This window comes from Parasteatoda tepidariorum, chromosome 2, assembly GCF_982258835.1.
Source record: "Parasteatoda tepidariorum strain Cologne lab strain chromosome 2, Ptep-v5.0, whole genome shotgun sequence".
Lineage (NCBI taxonomy): Eukaryota > Metazoa > Arthropoda > Arachnida > Araneae > Theridiidae > Parasteatoda > Parasteatoda tepidariorum.
Window position 1 is genome coordinate 17593623 of NC_141756.1, and position 21263 is coordinate 17614885.

Sequence of the window (21263 nt, forward strand, 5' to 3'; positions counted from 1 at the left end):
AAAGAAATTACATTACCTCTATAATCCGAATCTTTCGATTATCAAAAGCATGTCTTATTTTGATAATTCCAAATAATCGAGGTATATTTGACAAAGTTTAGTGCAGTAGTCATTTCCATAATGAAAATTCTTCATACGCTATAAAAAAAAGTTGGGATGTCGTGTCAAACCTCAAATTGAGAAAATTTGCTGTATCTTTAAGCAAAATAGAATCATCTTAGCAATATGATGATTTTGAATGAGCGCTGATTCAAATAAACTGATCTAAACGCAATTTTTACACTGATCCGAATACGCTAAGGATTTAAATCTTGATTCAATGCATCTTCAAATTGCGATCGGATAAGGCAATAAAGGATCGAACCAGGATCCAAAATTCCAATTCTAATTATCCTAACTAAAAATAATTCAAATCTGTACCTCATCGTTCATTTAATACATAACAGTTTGATTAAAATTGCCTATTCATTTCAGTGTAATTATTACTCAAATCCTCAAATCGTTATTAAATTATTGATTTAATTTTTAATTCAAAATGTTTGGTTTATACTAAGTGGTATCCTTCAATCGAATGGCCATCGAAAAATGGATATGGTTCTTAATTCAAATGAACTCATTCGGGAGATTTGAATCACTTTCTCTTTCGATTCGTGTGACTTTTTATGTTTCTTTTAATAATGCGATCACGTTGCAGCTGTCTCTGTAACTATGCATATCCTTCATTTTAAACTCGTGTTTTACTTTTCTTTCTTTTTTTTATGATCTCATTTTGCTCTTTTTTTATTTATTGCATATTCCATCTGCAACCTTCATAACTAAACTATTCGAAGTGAAGATTTACGTTCTGACTTTACCAGCTCAAAGAATTACGAGAAAAAAAAAAACTCCACACCTCGCATCTCCTAATCCTTTCTGTAACTTGCCTTAAGGGGGGATCTTAAATACAGAATTGTTCCGAGATCAAAAATGTCTGATAAAACATCGTCTTTTGTGTTTGTTTGTGGCATTCACTTAATCATGGAGGTCAGCACTGCAGCTTTACTGTCACTCTAGGCAAAGCGATCACTTTCGAACAAGTGGACTGACCTTCTAGATATTCAGTGACATCCCTAAAAAGACAGGTAACGACAGTACAAACTAAAAGAAGAAGAAAAAAAAGTGTTCGATTCGAAATACCAAAAGATTCGTGAAAAAAGAAGATCTCACCACGCCTACACTTCAATGATCTTATAAATCCGTAGCTCTTTTTAGCCATTTTTATTTTTTAAAAGGACTAGTGTCATTTTCTATATCCTTACTTCGTCTTAAAAGCCGTCGACCCTAGGTCGCCATTTCAACCAATGCCTTTTTTTTTCTTCCAGAAGACATGCTCAGAGTGACATGTTGCACCAACTCCGTACTCAGACCTTTGAACTTAGGAACGCGATTTTCAAATTTTCAAGCATGCCTATCCGTTGTTATCGTCATGAATTTCGATCCCCCCCTTCCCCTTATTTTTTTAAGTCCGTATATTCGCTTTCTTAAGTAACGCGACGGATAGTAAACTCATTGTCTTTTTTTTCCTTTTTTTTTATTCTGTTCTCATTGTTTGTCAGCTAAGTTCTTTCGGTAATAAAAAAAAGAGAACGTAGAAGACGGGGTATGTGTGGCAAATTTTTTTCGATATCTATAGAGCAATAAAGTCTTTTTTTTTTTTTTTTACTTGGATATTCTACTATTTAAGGATATGAACAGGGAAAATGTTATTTATGAGTGTGTTTTTGACAAGCATAAATCTTAAATGTTGGGCTCTGCAAATGGGAAAACTTCAGTTGAAGCGGAGGAAGAAATAAATAAGGACTTTATTGAAGCTGTTTATTACTATTATTTTTTTTTAAAACGTGTCCAAGGGAAAAACAAACAAATTACCAATTACTTAATAGTCAAAAATAGGAGGCATGTTTTTAAATTGACTTATATTTTTAATCACGCTATTTTTTGGCAAAAATTTATGAACAAGAATGATTGCAGAAACATAAAGTATAATTACTAAGTTTTAAACCTTTTTGCACTCTGAAAAAAATTTTTTTTTTTAAATTCATTTATGATCCTTTTTTAAATGAAAACTTATGAACATGAACAATTTCTTTTTTTTATAACCGTCGTTGAACAGCCGACCCAATTTTATGGGTTTACGACTACTAATGTTCAACTCCGTAGCCTTGTAATTTTGAACCCAATCCAATAGACCAGAGAACTCCTTAATCGAGTATTGGGAGAAATTTGCCTTCGTGGAGGACTTTTTGATGGAGCTAACCCTCATTTGAGTTACATGGAGAGGAAAACCACGAGAACCTCCCACGGTTAGCCTGGCGGCAAGAGGACTCTAACCCATGATCCGTCTACCACTGAGGATATTTCACGTCAGCGCTGTGGTCGGTGCAAGCCGGATACGCAATTCGCATCGACTGGGATTCGAACCCGGTTCGCCCCATTGGAATGCGAACGCTCTATCCCCTGAGCCATCGCGACTCAACCTGAACTATTGTAGAACCAAAAAATATTAAATTTGGGAAATTTACTTTTAAGAACAGTTACTAACTTCATTAACTTTTAAGTTTGCTTTTAAATCGCCATCTCCTTTTTTTTTTTTTTTCAAATAAAGTTTTGTATATGAGCTATTGCAGAATTATGGAAAATAAAATTTGTAAAATTATTGCCATTTAAGCATTTTTTTTTAATTCGCTAATATTCTTTATAACTCTCTCACTGAACTGGATATTTATGAATAGGATCTATTATGAAATAATTGAAATACAAAATTAGTATAATTACTGCCCAAAGAGCTTTTTCTCCTCTTAGTAATTTTCGATTAATTTTTGATAAAATTTTGATGAGAATTATCTGCAGATGCTGAGATTTTTTTCTTAAATCTGTCTGTAAAACGAATTTGCAGATGTGATGATTATCTGCAAAGCCCGCTGCTTGAGTCGGAGGATTCCTGATACCGGGTGTGTGTATATTATATGCGTGAATATATCTTATATTAAGAGCTATTTCTAGTCTTATAAATGAAGTATTTATTCAAATAAAAAAATTATGATGTTCTGAGAAATTATTTTTTTTTAATGGGCCAAAATTAACCAAGAGTTTGTGTTCATTTACACTTAAAATAGTCTTTTTTTTAAAAAGAAAAAAGAATATTTTAGTTCTTGATTTTTGTTAACATTTTATTGCTATTTGCACGACATATTTCAATCTAAATACATGGGAAAACTACGAAATCGATTTTCAAAAATTTTATTTCGTTCCTTCCGATTTTTTCTTTTTTTTTGGTTCTTTTTTATATCTTCGCATATTTTAAAACTTGTTTTAATTTTCAGTTGATGATTTTCAATTAAATTTTAATGTTGTTTTATAGCACTTTTTAATGAAGTTTTACTGATAAATCGATTCTCAATTTTTTTTACTTTCGTCGGGATGTGATTTCTTCTTTTGTCCCGTCCATTTCGCAATTTTTTTTCGTATAAGTTTCAGTCGGTGATTTTTATTTATATTTCAGTTCCATTTTTTTAGCATTTTTGAATGCAGTTCTATTGAATAACTGCTCTATATTGATTTTAAAACTTTTCTTCGCTTCGTGTTTCGCTTTATGTAAAATTTTTGTCTGATTCTTTTATGTCCTTTCTTTTCCTCAAAAACTTATTTTTAATTTTCACTAGTTATTATTAACTAGTTTTTATTAACTTAAGTTCTTACTGCAATTTTTGTGGCATAGATTCATTAAGAAACTACAATTAATTTAAAAAAAAATTTTTTTTTTTTTGTTCCTCTTTTTGAGTAAATTCTTTCGTCCTCTTGTATCTCTTTCATGTTTTCTCTTTTTTTTAAACTTTTTTAAATTTATTTTTCCACAATTTTTTACGATAATTTTTTTACAAATTTAACTAAATATTTTATTATTTTTCAAATTATTCGGCTCTAACATATTACTTCATTAAGCTAGTTAAAAGGGAAATTAAAAATACTACACCAACTAAATACTCAAAAGAATACCCCAAAAAGAACCTTAAATATGTTTCCATTTCATTGATATAGTTTCAATTCAGTCTGATTAAGATAAAGAGGTCTTTTTTATGTTAATTGTAACTAAACATGTTCCACAAGCAAGATGGCTTTAAAAATATTATTGATTTTATTTTCTTTAACTTATAATGACTTTTTGTTCTTGAATTGATTTGGTTTTAACACGCTGCCTAAATTAAACTTGTTTAATTGAAACTAATGTTACGCAAACAAGATTCATTTTAGAAATATCAGTTCAAAAAAATAATCAAATATATATATATTTATTTATTTTAATCCCTTTACCCTTGAAAAGTAAACCATTTCAAACTTATTATATTTACGTCATTACAAATATCATTGATTTTTTTTCTTCCAGAATAAAAATTAAATAGCTTTTTATTGCATGTGAATAGATTTAGTTTAATCACATTACTTTTAAGTTAGTTATTTAAACTAAAAATGTTACACTCTTTTCTAAAGATTTCAAGAAAATAAAGTATATATGTTTCAATCTTATTACTTTTCTTTTTATGAGACGAACTACAAATAAATATGTTCATGAAGCAAAGGTTTCTTTAAAAATATTTTTAATTATGTAACACTTTGTACTGCTTTTTTAATCGATTCAATTCGAAGAAAAAACTTTTCTCGAGTTTTGTAAAGAAGTAAAGTCCTTTGAAAGACTAACTACTTCCAAATAATATAATCTATTTTAAACAAGATTTTTACGATTCATTTTATGTTCTAACAATGAAATTCTAACGACTTTAAATTTTGTGGACATTTCTTTTACCTAAACCATAATAAAACAACAATGCCTTTACGATGAAATCATGTGATAACACGCTTTCATTGTTTTGCGACTTTTTGCAACTAACATTTTGCTCTTGACCACAAAAGGACAGTTCTCTGACCTCCCAATGATCGCCTCATTCCACAAGAATTCGAAATTTATTTACTTTTTTTTTGTATTCTTTGCGTGGCAACTACGACGCGTGGAAAGTTCTTTTTAGTTATTTTTCTCTACTTCAAAGAATTCGGAATAAAAAGATGGCAACATTTATTTTATGCTATTTTATTTCCGATCCTGAGCAGGCAACGGGGCAAAACGATTCCCAGCTCTATTCATTTATTTCCTTGCTCTTCATTTTTCTTTCTTTATTTTTTTTTCTCTAAATAATCACCATTTTATCGTTTTCTTATATTCTTTTTTGCATGTTTTCCAATTTCACGAATTCTCTTTTAAACCGTTTCTGAAAAGCGCAGAATGGAAAAACCAACAGACAACGTTTTTATTTATTATTTTTTTCCTTTGTCCTGCGAGGTCGAGTACGGAAACTTGAGAGAGTGGAAAATTAAATTAAATCTTTGACAATGTGTTAAATATGCTGGGCGAGTGGACAGGGTTAAAGAAATAGCTCAGGTTATGAAAGATAAACTTTCTCTTAAATAGTGTTGGATGTTATTTTATGGTGGTTTCCAAATTACAGTTTTAGAAAAACAGTTAAGAAACTAAGAGCATTTCAGAGATAAATATTTTCGTTGTTATTAAATCAAATGTTAAATAAATAAGAGTTAAACAGGCGTATGAAAATGGACGCTTAGCTTAGAAACAAAACTCTTTTAAAGGATGTGTCAAAATAACTGTACTATATAATGAAAGGTTTATAATGGACCATCATTTTAGAAATATGTATTTTTATTTAAAATATTAACTTTTTACAATTAAGCTTTTACAAAAAATATTAAAATAATAGCTTTAATATTGTGAAAAGCTAATATTAAAATATTAGTTTTTAACAAAAGGTTTATAATGGACCGTCATTTCAGAAATATGTATTTTTATTTAAAATATTAGCTTCTTGCAATTAAGATGTAAATTTAACGTGAAAGATCCGACTCTTCTCGAACCGATTGCTATCATTTTGCCATTCTTCAATCTCACTTGAAGTATTTTTTCCAACAGCTTAACACTATTTAGACTATTGCCCATTACGTGCTGACATTCTTCAAACATTTAATATTTCTTCGTTAAAAGCATAATACAAGGAAAAACTACAACTACTTTGTTACAAATATAGTTAACTACAATTGCTTTATTTTTAAATGTAGTGACTACAAACTACTTAGAAATTTAGTAACTACTTCCCCACTTTAAGGAGACGAACTCATACTAAATGTAAACGAATCATGTAGAAATATTTATTCATGTTTACATGACCCCAGTTTGTTATTCCAAATCATTTTTTCGAATTTATTTGCTTATTTGATCTTCCACTTTTTCCGCCTTTCTGTCAGCGAATATTTAATTTAAGAAATGCGAAATTATCAAATTTCTTTGAAATTTTTTAATGCTCTTTTATTTACTCTAAAAAAATGAAGTACATCGAAAATATGTTCCTTTCCTAATAACATCACTGTTTCACGAGTCTTTTGCGAAAGTGTGACCAAAGTGTTACATTATCTATTTTTCGTAATGGCTAGTTTAAATAATAGTTACACGTGATTCTAAATACGTAATCTCTGTTAAAGCTAGGTTGCAGCCACAGGATCATTTTTAGTGCATCCATTGACGGACCCGCAAAGATTTGTACCCATCCAATTCGAAAAATTAGCTGTATTAGAACTGCATTTCTATTCTAAACTATCATTGAAGCGGTTTTCAGAAATTGCTACTACTGTTTTTTTGTTTCGCACTACTCATAACATTACTTTAAAAAAAAGTAGCTCACTACGCTACATTTTTTTTTTGAAAAAAAGTAGCTCACTACACTACTTTTAAAAAAATGTAGCTCACTACACTACTTTAAAAAAAAGTAGCTCACTACACTACTTTAAAAAAAAGTAGCTCACTACACTACTTTAAAAAAAAGTAGCTCACTGCACTACTTTAAGAAAAAAGTAGCTCACTACACTACTTTAAGAAAAAAGTAGCGCACTACACTACTTTAAAGAAAAGTAGCTCACTACACTACTTCAAGAAAAAAGTAGTTCACTACACTACTTTAAGAAAAAGTAGCTCACTACACTACTTCAAGAAAAAAGTAGCTCACTACACTACTTTAAGAGAAAAGTAGCTCACTACACTACTTTAAGAAAAAAGTAGCTCACTACACTATTTTAAAAAAATGTAGCTCACTACACTACTTTAAAAAAAAGTAGTTCACTACACTACTTTAAGAAAAAAGTAGTTCACTGCACTACTTTAAGAAAAAAGTAGCTCACTACACTATTTTTAAAAAATGTAGCTCACTACACTATTTAAAAAAAATGTAGTTCACTACACTACTTTAAGAAAAAAGTAGCTCACTACACTACTTTAAGAAAATAGCTCACTACACTACTTTAAAAAAAAGTAGCTCACTTCACTACTTCGAAAAAAAAAAGTTGCTCACTACACTATTTTAAAAAAAGTAGCTCACTACACTAATTTTAAAAAAGTAGCTCACTACACTACTTTAAAAAAATAGCTCACTACACTACTTTAAAAAAAAGTAGCTCACTTCACTACTTCGAAAAAAAAAGTTGCTCACTACACTACTTTTAAAAAAAAAGTAGCTCACCACACTACAAATTACGAAAAAGAGTAGCGACTACAATAGTTAAACTACTAGTAGTGCTCCACTTCCGACCACTGCATCAGACATTCCTCGACGGAGAGAATACTTTAAGTAAGAGGGTTAAATTCCTCTATTCTTTGTAATTCGGTGCAGCATCTCTTCAATGCAGTTCAAATTCATGTCTTATTTTAAAATTTTTACAGAAAAAATTCATGGGGTGTTTTAATAAATGAATGCAACTAAGGATTTGTTTCTCGAAAATTGTTACATCGAAAATGAATAAGTATTGAAAAAATCTCAAGATTTTTTTTTAATTTCATATCACAGATTTGGTTCCACATATTTAGCTTCCAATTCTAAAGAGATAAAATTGAAACCTAATCAGTTTGCCCACTTCAGAATTGCAAATTCATTCACAAACTTTAAATTCTCATTTAGTTTTTGGCACCTATTAGAACTTAATCTCAGCGTTAAAATTTTAACTGAAAGAAGAAAAAAAAATGGAAACAAGTGAATATTTAATTAATAAAACTATAACTACAAATTTAATAGCATAAATTAAATTATAAAAGAAAACACTATCATTCATCTTCCCTTAAGAATCCATCATTTTTATTTAACAGTGTGAAACATGTGTTTTTTTTTTTTTTTTTTTTTTTTTTTTTGTTAAAAAGCTACATGCTTGCCCAATAGCAAAATTCTGCAATTATTGGAGAAACTTACGTAAAATATTAGCTAGTGGTTATTTTACTAAAAGCTTACAGCAAAAAAAAAAATCCCTGTATATTATTTTATTTAAAAACTAATGCAACAAAGCTAACCAAATGAAGAGGGGGGAAATAAAATCTTGCCTACACAAACAGAACCGCTGAAATATTCAAACAAAAAGAATAGAACTCGCGAATAAATTTATTTCTTGTTCACTTCATCTCATAAGTAAATGTGTAATAAATATACTTCTTCAAACAAAACATTAATTTTTTTTTCTTTCTTCATCTGTCTAAAGTGCAGCAAACACGGTCTCATTAATTGGAGGGAAAATAAATGCATGTATATTGCCGGCAATTTCATTTCCATAATTATTTATTCCATCAAGGGAACAATTAAAGTGGAGCTAAAGGTAGGAAAAATTCCTTTTAAACAATTGGTTAAAGTCTAATCTCGTGACCGAAAGCGAAAGCAGGTGCAACTCTATCTTCCCTTCCAACACAATGTAACTGGTAGTTTAAATGACTATTTTCAAATTCCGATGTCAATCTTGAAGCGCCTATCCAGTCATTAACATCATATTATGACCAGAGGAAAAGACATAAAAACTTTTCCTACGTCTGGAGTTAAAAGAAAAATATTTTAGAAGATTTTATTTTTATGGTGCTGCCATCTCTTGAAACGAGCAGAAACTATATAAAAACCTGACTAAATCAGCTTATACTTTATTCGAACTAAGGACTGAACGTAAGTAAAGAAAGAGCATGGTATACTTTTACAATAATATCGTCTCTTACATGCTTGTATTTATTGTTACATATATTTAATGTTCTAAAATATACGTGAAATAATAATTTTATATTTATAAATGAAAATAATTACTTCATCTTAATTTGTAATAAAATAATTTCTTTTAAAAAACACCTACAAAACTTTTTTACCTTCAAAAACCAGTAGAGAACTACAGTGTTGATATTACCGTGAATGACCGAAATAAAGAGAATGTCGACATTCACCGGTGAATGTCAACAATCACATAGTCACTTTGGCGAATGTCCGAAATAGTTGGTATATCCGATTTTGATATTATTATAGTTATTCGATATTTTAATATCTGCTTAGGATAGATTGAGAGAAACATCAGTGTTCGTAGTACCGGTTAAAGGCATACTAGGCAGTGGCACTCGAGCTTAGAAAAAACATCAGTGTAGGGTATACCGGGCAAAGGCGCTTAACTAGATCTAGTATATATTTCGGACATTTACCAAAGCGACTATTCACCGGTGGAAGTCAACAACCACCCATGTAACAATGATACTTGGGGTTTTTAAGGAAACGTTTTTTAAAAAATGAATGTAAGATTTTTCAAAGTGATGTCTTAAAATTAGGTTTATGCTAATCATTTCTATCAGTTTTATATAAAAAAAAGTTGTTATCCAGTTTTTGAAATAATTTTTAAGTGTACACCAGCAGTTTAAAACAAATTAAAACGTTCCGTTCCCTTGACTTAACCTACGTTTTACCATTTTTCCTTAACTATTAAACCTATAACAAAAACCAAAAGTTGTACAAAACCTATAACAAAGAAAAGTTTTGTCGACGTATATGATTCCTTTTTACAACTTGTATCTAAAATCCCTCCCCCCCCCAAAAAAAAAATAATAACTTAACTTAAAATTGTAACTTAACTTAACTCGTAACTTAAAATATCATCTGCACTTATTAATTTGCATATTTGAAGTCACCCCCTTAAAACATTGAGATTGAGTCCTAGAACTTGAAGATCCGCTCATTAAATTAAAAGTAATTCAGTATGGACCATTTTTTTGGAAACACTGTACATCCTTCAATGTGAATAATTTAGCTCAATAATAAAAAAAACCTTTCAATGCTTCCCGTCATGCTTCAGGTATTGTAAAGAGATAGATGAGGACTATACTTTACTGATTCCCCTAGATCTCAAGCCTACTATGCATTTGCAAGATGAAGTTGATCTAAACGAGCAACAACACACTATGGGTCAGTTTGGTCGTTTGTAAAGTGTTCATAGGACCTATCAATATCTGAATTGATGCCTCGAAGAATAACAGTCGAACGAAACATTGAGAAATGATTAAAAATTATTTGTTTGAAACAAAGTTTAAAAATGAAATAATTTGGTTTTTGCTGAATTCATATAAATATCGAAAAACAAATGCATTGAGCTTACCGTTCTGGTACTGGGGGTGCAAAAAGAGCGGCAGAAATTTGCCCTTTTGATGGAAGAGCTGGCAAGTTTTCATCTACTTCATTATCTTCGAAAGGATTATTTTTCCGTACAAATGGATTTTTGGTTTCTTCAGTATTCCGGAAAGGATTGGTTTCATTTTGTTTTAAATGATTTGGCGTTACTTCCAAATCATTTTTCGCAATAGATTGACTGAAATCATTAGATGTACTTTCCGAAGCAGCATAACTTATCGAACATTCATCCACGGGGTCACCATCACTTGAACATTTTTGTTCTAGTTCTAAAATGGGTGAAGTATTCGTTTCTTTAACATCGTCCACTTTATTGTCAGATGCTGTTTCTACATTATCTGGAGAAGTGGGTAGCGACTTTTCTGATTCTTTTGAAGTTTCTGAGAATGACGTATCAACCGATGTTATCTCGAAGGTGTTGCTTAATGGCTCGGTTTTAGTTGATTTTAGATTCTCCTGCGATACTTGTCTCTTCATAAAACCCAATTTTTGACTTCTACTGTTTCTATTGTTTGTTTTTGGACTTGGAATGTTCGATGACGACCGATTTGAGGATGATATAGGCCTTGGAATTCGAGAAGGCTGATCAGTAGATCCAGGATCACTACGTGTTCTTCGCGCTGGCAGGTGCTTGCTCATTCTTGGAGGGACACTAGGGGTGGGATATGACTTTTTTGCCTTTAAGCTTGGCGCGGACAGGCATGGCATTTTTTGTTTTGTTGTTATTTTTTCTGAATTTTTAACACCATTGACCATTTTTTGTCGCATCGGAGTTGTAGGTTTTATTTCTTGCGGAATCGTTGCTTCTTCATTTTGAGGTTCGCTCTGTTCATCGTCTGCTGCTTCGGCACTCCCGTTGAGATTGGAAGATTTGACACTTTCTGAAGAATTCTGAATCGTCTCCAAAGGAGTCTCATCTTCGCCAGCGCTGTGAACATCTTCACAACTGCTGCTATTTGTTATGACCACTATAGGTCCTCTCTGAATATCCTTAGGCAATGAAGACTGGTCAAAATCCTTAATATGATGAGCATCTAATTCTTTTTCCAGCCTGTAATAAAAATAACAATTTGATAAATATAGTTGTTTTTGATAAATATCCTATTTTTATAAACGTGCCGAAATCGTTATTAAAAATGTTTTTAAGAGTCTTTCATAATCGAGGTAATTGTTAGTTAGGTAAACGCTTTGAGAGTTACTCTGAAATGTTTAAAAATAACAATGAGCCTGCTTTAATCTCTTTTTAGTTTATAGATGTAAATATGTTAATTAATTATAAGTAAATAAAAAATTATGATGATGCAATTTACATATTTTTATCATTATTTAAAACAATCAATAAGACTAACAATGCAAAAGTATAGGTGAGAAAGCTAAATCACGTTTCTCTTTTTAGATGCATGTTAGTAATGGGTGCAAACACTATACTACATCTCTCTACAACAGTCATGTAAAGATACGGCCCGCGGGCCGCATCCGGCCCCCGGTTCGTATCAATACGGCCCACGATCGTGATATGTCACAGAAAGAAGAATCGTGTTTTTTTAGAGCTTTTAGACTTCCCTCGATTCCTCTACGGAAGTTTTAAAATGTGCATAATACATTTATAAGTAATTTCAAGGGCAGCGCGTGCCTAGACAAGCGAGGGAGATAGACAGTAACGACATTTCTTAGCAACAGGGGAAATCTTCGACTGGAATATACTTAGCAGCAAAACTACGGATGGCGCTCCTGCCATGGCTGGCAATCATTCGGGCGTTGCAACTAAATTAAAATAGAAAACATCAGGGAATTTTGTGGGATTTCCCTGTATAATTCATCAGGAATCATTGGCATCCAAGCATTTAAAAATGGACCATGTCATGCTACGTATAATTAAAATAGTAAATTTTATAAGGAGACGAGGAATAAATCACCGACAGTTCAGGCAGTTTTTACAAGATTTGGACGAAAATTTTTTTGATGTCCCTTATTCCCCTGAAGTTCGTTGGCTCAATCGAGGAGTAGTTATAGAAAGATTTTTTACGTTACGTGACCCTATTCAAGCTTTCATGTAAGAAAAAGGCAACCCAATTGATTATGACAATGACTGGTGGATTGATTGTGTCTTTTTGGTAGATATGAATTAACACTTGACTGATCAGAATGTAAAGTTACAGGGTAAAAATCTGATTGTCACTCAAATGTATTCAAGCCTTTGAAACAAAGTTGAGGCTGTGGGAAAATCATGTAAAAAATCAAACTTTGGATCATTTCCCTCATTTAAAATCATTTGGCACAGTGAACCAAAAAAAAATTGGATCAGTATTCTCAACTTCTGCAAAATCTGATCACGGAATTCAACAATCGTTTTGAAGACTTCCACAAAATAAATGAAACGGAATTCCCAATTTTCAACAATCCATTCAATTTTGAAGCTTCACTGGCACCAGTTCATTTGCAAATGGAGTTGATAAATCTTCAATCGGACAGTATTTTGAAAGAAAACTTTAAAGAGGTTAACGTTCTTACATTTTATACACAATATTTCAAGAGTTTAGATAACTACCCGGAATTAAAAGAGCATGCAGCACACATTCTGAAAACAAGAGAAGTCAGGTATCTGGATTCTCGAGCTCAAAATAATTAGTACCATCTTTTATAACTTTGATATGATTTTTAACAACCGTATATTATATACCATAATATTAGATAAATAAAATGTTATAATAGTTCAGCACATTTTTTTTAATTTTAATCTGGCCCGCCTACATGTTCTAAATTTAATATATGGCCCTCTGCAAAATTGAGTTTGACACCTCTGCTCTACAATATTCAAGTTTATTCCATGCAGTATTAAAAAAATGCTGCATCGTGCACTGTTTTTTAATACTTTTCTTAATGAAAAGAATTGTATTGCGTCTATAAAAAGCTATAGTATATTCTACAAATCGAAAAAGCTTTTTAATAGTAGTTTGATGTACCTCTTATATTATTGCTTAATGTTTAGCGACATTGTTTCCCCAATAGTATTTACTTCTCAAAAGAAGACAATGCTTCCTTTTAATAAATATTATTTCGTTAATATTGTTTACACCTGAAAAGAATTTAAGTACTTCTTTTAAACCAACTACTTTTTTTAGTAGTATATGCCTATAAAAAAGGCCAGTACTTTCTACAAATAAGTATTATTTCTTTATTATCACACTTATCTATAAAAAGAATTTCAGTCCATTCTTGTTTATTCTTATGTATTGATTTGTTGTGAGAACATGGAGGACATTGCAACTTGGCAGATTTAACGTGCGTCAGTCACCATTTTACTACTCGGGGAGTCTTCAACCGCGGGGTTCGAACCCACGAACTCTCGGACATGGTCCCAGCTCCTTACCGACCAGGCTATCCCGGCCCTACGCAGTGATATGAACCATTCAAAAGAAAACGTATTTTAAGGCGGCATCGTTTCTTTATTTTTCCTAACCTATCAAAAGAAGACAGTATTTTCTCATAGGAGACAGTATTGTTTCATTAACATTACTTAGCCTAAGAAAGAAAATTAACTTTTCCTGAAATGTTTCCTTAATAGTGCTTAACTCACTAAAGGAGACAGTAATGTTATTTACCTCTCAAAGGGAGAGAGAACTTTCTCTAAATCAAATGTAACATCTCCAGACGATCCTTTGCACCTTTCAGAAAAGCTGGAATTGGCTGTGCTCGTTCTAGAAAATCTGTCTATGACTGTGGACACAGAACTGCCAGTGTCGTCAGTGTCCGACTCAAGAAGAGCTTCGACGTCATCGTCTTCCTCGGGGATGACGTCCATGTATGAGAAGGCCGGATCGGGCACTAAGCACGCGGGTTCCCTGAAAAACGCCTGATTTCCGGCAAGAAAAGCATCCCATGCAGTAAATGTGGAAGGCGATGGGTGATCATCAACAGGATAAAACTCCAAGTCCTGATCCATCTCTGATTTATTTCTGTAAGGTAAATAAAAATTCGAAGCATTAATTAGAAAATTTAAAGAATAATTAATGTAATTATTATTTCAGTCATTAATAATAAACTGTTCAATTATACTGTATGCAGAATTTATATAAGGATGGAAATTAATATAAGAAAATTAAGAACTAAATTACTCTGATATAAAACTCTTATAAGACCCGTCTTGAGTTATGCTTCTGAGGCCTGGACATTGACTTCGAAAGACGAGGAGGCGATAGCAATATTTGGAATAAAGGTACCACGAAAGGAGGTAAACGGCTTATAGAGAAGAACTAACTCAGAACTGTATAAAATCTTAAAATAGACTGATGTTGTCAAGTACATAAAAGTACAAAGACTAAAATGAACTGGACATTTAATCTGAATGCAGGAAGACCGAAACTGCAAGAAAATATTTTTATCAAAACCAATGGGAACAAGACGAAAAAGAAGACCATGTCTTTTATAACTGTCGTTGAACAACTGACCCAAGCTTCGGGTTTACGACCACTAATGTTCAACTGCGTAACCCTGTAATTTTGAACCCAATCCAGAAGACAAGGGAACTCCTGGATCGAGTATTGGGAGAAATTTGCCTTCGTGGAGAACTTTTTGATGGAGCTAACCCGCAATTGCCTTACACGGAGAGAAAAAACCACGAAAACCTCCCACGGTTAGCCTGCCAGGGAGGGGCCTCTAACCCATCTAACTGTCGACTACTAAGGATATTTTGCGTCAACACTGTGATCGGCGTGACCAGACGCAGCTGGGATTCGAACTCGATTCATCTCATCGGAAGGAGTACGCTCTATTCCCTAAGCCACAATGGCTTCAACAAGCAAGTATTATCATCGGTGTCAAAACGCAAAACTTGTGGCACTGACGATGATGCTCGTTGGTAGCATCGAAACATTTGTTAGACCATTAAGTAGAACTTTATAATAACTTGGAGACCAACTTAATGTAACACTCTCAACTGAATTGTAAATAATCCATTGAAGCATATTTAAGAACGGGTTCAGAATAAATGCACAACTAAGATTATTTATTTTATTTTGAAACAAAACTTATGAGTATTTTTATTGCCTCTATTAAAGGGTCTTTATTCGCTCCCCTCAGAAATCAGTTGTTATAAAATACAATTGTTACAAAAAATATTTAATAAAAAGATCTCAAACCTTTTAATCGTACTAATCAAATACTAAAGATTTAATTTCCCTTTAGCGAAAATTTAAACCTAATAAACATTGTAATTTCATCGATCAACTTATTTTGTTCTTTAAATTTAATTTTAAATTTAATTTAATGTTACTATAAAAACTCGTTAAAAAATTTCGCCCTGCAGAGTATTTATGAAAAGTGTTATTTCTTGTGTTTATCGCTTTTGTACAGTTGACTTGAAGTTATAGTAATTTTCGCCAAACAGAGTATTTAGCAAAATTGCAAGTGTTTATTCTCCATATTGCTTTTCAATTTCAAATAGTTATTTTGTTGCATATGTTGACTAGACACAGTTTTACATAAAATATATCTCAAAAAACTTATTTACTATTTAATAATAGTAAAATGGTAACTCAATATTCTTATCTTTAAAAGGAACGCCACTTTTTTGGTTTGAACCTTTCATTTTGACTGATAATTAAAAAAAATGCAATAAAAGCAGAATAATATTAATAATTATAGCATGTGATTTGCGCGAAGCGGCTAAAAGACAATTATTTTTTAGGATATATAAAGCACATAGGAAAGAAAAAAATTAAAAGTGCGTTTACTGAATAAGAAATTAAAATTAGGCCAAGAAAAATTGTCAAAAGGAGGCGAGGTTTACATGCTATAAGTAAAATAACTATTAAATTAGCCACATCCATCACGTCAAAATGAACGCCTAATTTCATTTTCCAAAACCTTACATAAAAATACATTTCGTCATTTGTGAGATAAACTCAAATAATAGCATTTCAATTTTTTTTTACTCCTTCTGTGCGAAAAATATGCTCAGCTGATTTTGGATTAAACTGATTACAATTTAAATAACTGCCAAATGCGTCATATCAATCACACCAGAAAAGAAAGCCTAGATTTACTTTTCTCATAAACTTGCATAAAAATAAATTTCTTAATTTTCTTATCAGGTGATGAACTCAAAAAATAGCACCATTTCTAAATTAATTTTCAGGGAAAAACAGTGATTTATGAAAAGTAGGTTACAGTTTTTTTTTAAATAAGCCGTTTTCTGATTTCGTCAAGATGGATAACTAAAATAATGAAATCAAAGGCCTTCTTTGGCACGAAAATAATACAATACGGATAAAATTAATTTCATTATTTAAAACAAATTGAAAGGAAGGGACTTAATAAAAAAGATGAATTAGAAATGGGCCAAAGTCTAAATTCCATCCACAGTTGCATGCTTAAAGGTTATCTGCAACGCAAAAAATAAAATATTTCAATTCTGGAAAAGAAGAAAAAGAAAAGATTTGATACGGTTATCACGAATTTCCACTGAGAGTTTCTATCATCCATCATTGGTGTTCACGAACTTACTTCTTGGATGTCTTCTGGATATCGTCGGACGTAAACTTCTTGAGAAGTGAGGAGCGAGAGAAGACCTTTTTCTTAGGTTTGGATGAGGTCTCTTCTTCCCCGAAGGTCACTGTCTGTGTCTGCAGGTCATAGGTCCTGGATGTACCATTCTTGTTGCAGAGGCACACGAGCTCGCCGTTCGATGGGATCTGTTTCTTAAATCTGATGTTATCGAAGGAGTTGTTTTTTCGTAGAAGGTATCCTTTACGTTTTCTTTCCATACCTCTCATGAATGGATAATATCAAGGAGTTGTGGACACCCTTCTGTCGGACGCATCTTGGAAACCCCATCTGAAGAAGAAAAAAAGATATTTATCGAATGGCTATGTCAATGGCACAGTCAGACATAAAAGTGCTATGTCAATGGCACGGTGAGACATAAAAGTGCTATGTCAAAGGCACACTGAGACATAAAAGTGCTATGTCAATGGCACAGTGAAACATAAAAGTGCTATGTCAATGGCACAGTGAGGCATAAAGTGCTATGTCAAAGGCACAGTGCGACACAAAAGTGCTATGTCAAAGGCGCAGTGAGACATAAAAGGATATCACCATTAACAGCTTTGCGGATTTCCACGTAATACTAGTGAGCTAAGCCCCCTGTTCACTACCGCTCACCAACTCCGATGATTGCTTCGCAATAATTGTTTTTTCTTGGCAGAAACCAGTTTTTCTACTAAAGTTAAGATTATTCACTTAACATATACGTAATAAAAGGGATTCTCTTTGCTTACGCTAGCGCCTTTACTTCCCACGTTCAAATATTACTATCAATTGGTATTATAAACATTTTGATCTCTTGGTGAACTGAAGTGAATCTTCGAAGTATAAAATAACATTTATATTGTTATAGCATTATATTGTTCAAACAAATTTAATGAGTTCTAGTACTGGAAAGTAACGTTAAATTAGGGATACAAAAATATTTTGAGAAAAACCTTTACGACTTTTGTTAATTTTATGCTGATGACAACCAAAACAATTAGAAATGAATGAGGGAAAGCTGGATCCTACCTAGTGATTTTCCGACCAATAAAAATGCACCGACGACAATGGAAAACCGTGTTAGACCATTATGATTTTATGTTAGAGAGAGAGAAAAAATCAATCTTAATGGTTCAATAGCTTGACCTCAAATACGCTGATAAGTGAGCGCTAACTATTAAGTTACGGAATTTAACAAAAAGAAAAGAAAGAACGTACGTAGACTGAATAATTATATCTATTTTTTGACGGATTCGGATTTTCATTATCAAAATAAGGCGGAGTAGTCGCAACCTGAAAAATGTGGTCACAATAATTTAGTCCGGAGAGCAATCGAAAGTTTTGAGTCAATTAATGATATTTTTACTTCTTGCATATGCCGCCATAGCTCGGCTTAATAATCTTAAGTGAAGAAAATTTTGCACTTCATCATGCAATTCATTCATCCAATCAGAATTCTACGTAAAAATGCAAATTTAAGTAATTATTATTATTTTTTATTAATAATAAAAAAACGTAGGACTGCAAGGAATACAAACATATCCCCCCATCGTCTAAACTCCCTTTATTTTAATTCAGTTGGTTAACTTTAGTCTAGTTAGTTAACATAGAAACTATTTCATTGATAGCGTTCAAAATTTTGCCATTTGAAATGACACTTAGTTTAACCACTTTCCTTACTAATTATTTTGAAGAAGAAAAATGCAAAAAATCAACAACAAAAAATTAATTTTATTAATAAATACAATGAATTAAAACAAAACATAATGCACAAGTTTTAAGTCGAAATTTGAATTTTTTTATGCGTAAGAAACCTTTAATTTAAAATCAACTCACTATCCCGAGTCATTTCGGGCAAATGAAAAAAGTCAAATATTAGTCTTTGTATGATACATCTTAAAACAAGGGACAATGCAAAGTGATACTTTTCAAACGTCAGTGAAGGATTATGCCATTTTTTTTTGTTGCTCTTATTGCTATGTAAATTCAGCAAACCATCGTATGTGCAATCTCACAAAACACGCGTGTAGTTCCACATCAGAACTCCCAAATGAAACTTGACAAACTTCCAATCACTACAGATTATGTTTTCTGCTTCCGACCGAGTAAAATCGTGATAGAACAAAAAGTACTGACAAATTCTGCTAAGCCCGAGTTTTCTCGGTATGATAAATATTTGCAATATATAGGTACCCGAGTTAACTCGGGATAATCAGGGAAGCGGTTAAAATAATATGAAAACTTGTATACCTAACAATAAAAAACATTTTTGACCACTCTTTGATAGTCAAACAAAAGTTTGAACCTTTTTATAGAATGCTGGATAATCACAAAATCTGACGTAGATAAGGAAATATAGTTTATTAATAAAATACAGTGCTTTGTTATTACTCCTTGCTATTTTGTTAGAAATTTGAATCGGATAACAAAATAACTATTTCTGCCTCTTTCATACTTCGCAGGTAAAATTCATCACAAATCTCTTTTAATATTTCGTTTTGGTGTTTTTAATGTTTGCACAATCTAGTGTTGCCATTTTTTTTTTTTTTTTTTTGCTTATTTGACTTTATTTTAAATAAATCTTATGACAAAAAAAAGTATGTTCCCAAGAGATATTTTGCCTGAAGTAGGAAAAATTAAAAAAAAAAATGTTAGTTAGTTTTCTGGGTGCAAATTTTAACAGTTTTTTTTATACCTGTATGGGACATATTTTTTTAAATGAAACAATATAATCTGGAAACAGCTCAAAATACACAATTACGAAAATGGATCTCAAAAATAGGTCTTTTCAATTTTAGACCCAAATTTAATAACTAAACGAAGAATTATGTGCTTACTCTTCCTTACTAATTTAAGCACTTAAACACATAAACATAATGGTTCCTGTTGAAGATAGAAATAGCAGCAGACGATTATTTTCAAAGACATAGTAGCAGACGATTATTTTCAAAGAACAGAATTTAAATTGCAGTTGAAAATTGACGAGTCATATTTAACCAGGTTGGCAAAAAGCATGAAATTGAAAAAGGACATGATGTATTGGTGGTTCACGTTTTCTCTTTTTTTTTTTTTGTTGTTTTTTTTGTTTTTTTCTTCAACAGCAATTTAAATTCTGTTCTTTGAAAATAATCGTCTGCTACTATGTCAATCTTCAGCAGTTCCCGCACTTCGTATTGGGGTGACTAGTTATATTTCAGATGTAACTTTTCAGGCGATGTCTTCGTATTCAGAACTCGAAACGATAAAGTGAATTTTAAAACTCTAAATCCATACAAAGTAAATTTGCTACCATGATTATAAATTTAAAGCACCCGTGGCAAAAAGCAAATATTGACTTTTTTAAAGTCTTTTTCAAAGAGAATTTTAGCAACTCACAAGTTATTAGTAAATCTATAGGAATAATCAAATAAAATATTGTTTGGCATTGGTCTAAATAGAGTTCCGTATTTGTGATACAATGGTCAGAAGTATAACACCATGTTGTACCTTTATCCAATTTTAAACACTTTAAATTAATTTCTTGCTAAAATGTATGCTAGTATTCGTTCAAAAAATAATTATATTAATACACTATATTACGTATTCCTCCCAAACTATCAGTTATTTGAATGAGTCCAATCTGCATAAAAAGATAAAAAAGCAAAATGGGCCCCAAGTGCAAAACTCTCTCCTATATATATTAAGAGAGAGAAATGATAGAAGATTAGTATAATTTATAGACATAAAGATGATAAAATATTCTGAAGAGAAAGAAAATCATGTCCATCAACTGCGCCGGGAAATGAATTTCTTAATTACGATCAATTTTACAATCTTAAGCACCATTTCCATGATTAAGAAAACATGACAAACTTAATGTAAAGCCAGTTCTTAAACGAATTTATATGACATTCATTCACTTGTGGAAAAAATACACCAAAAATATGTCATCCATATTTCCAAAAATTAAGGTACATTTCTTTACAAGTCACATATTTCATTTAAGCCTTCATTCATTTCTTCTACCTACCCATCCGATTTCATATTCCTGTCTCACTGTTATATCATACATCAAGACTTTTTTTAAAGAAACTGTTTTGGTTCTGAAAGTAAATATATTCAATGAAATTCTCATCACGGACAAAGTAACTTGGTTCATTTCATTTAGTTTCTTTTGTTTGGTCCAAGATCATCGAACTT

At 31.6% G+C, this 21263-nt stretch overlaps 1 protein-coding gene across 2 annotated transcripts in view; it reads right to left on the minus strand.

Annotated features, from left to right (window-relative positions):
- LOC107441572 (uncharacterized) overlaps positions 1 to 21263 on the minus strand; it is a 346324-nt gene that overhangs the window by 221934 nt on the left and 103127 nt on the right. For both annotated transcript variants that reach the window (XM_071177198.2, XM_071177197.2), the window contains exons 2-4: positions 17061 to 17390; positions 14159 to 14512; positions 10525 to 11607 (exon numbers count right to left, since the gene is read on the minus strand). In XM_071177198.2, the coding sequence (XP_071033299.2) occupies positions 10525 to 11607; positions 14159 to 14512; positions 17061 to 17329 (1706 nt within the window). In that variant the 5' untranslated portion in view covers positions 17330 to 17390. The remainder of the gene's footprint in view (positions 1 to 10524; positions 11608 to 14158; positions 14513 to 17060; positions 17391 to 21263) is intronic.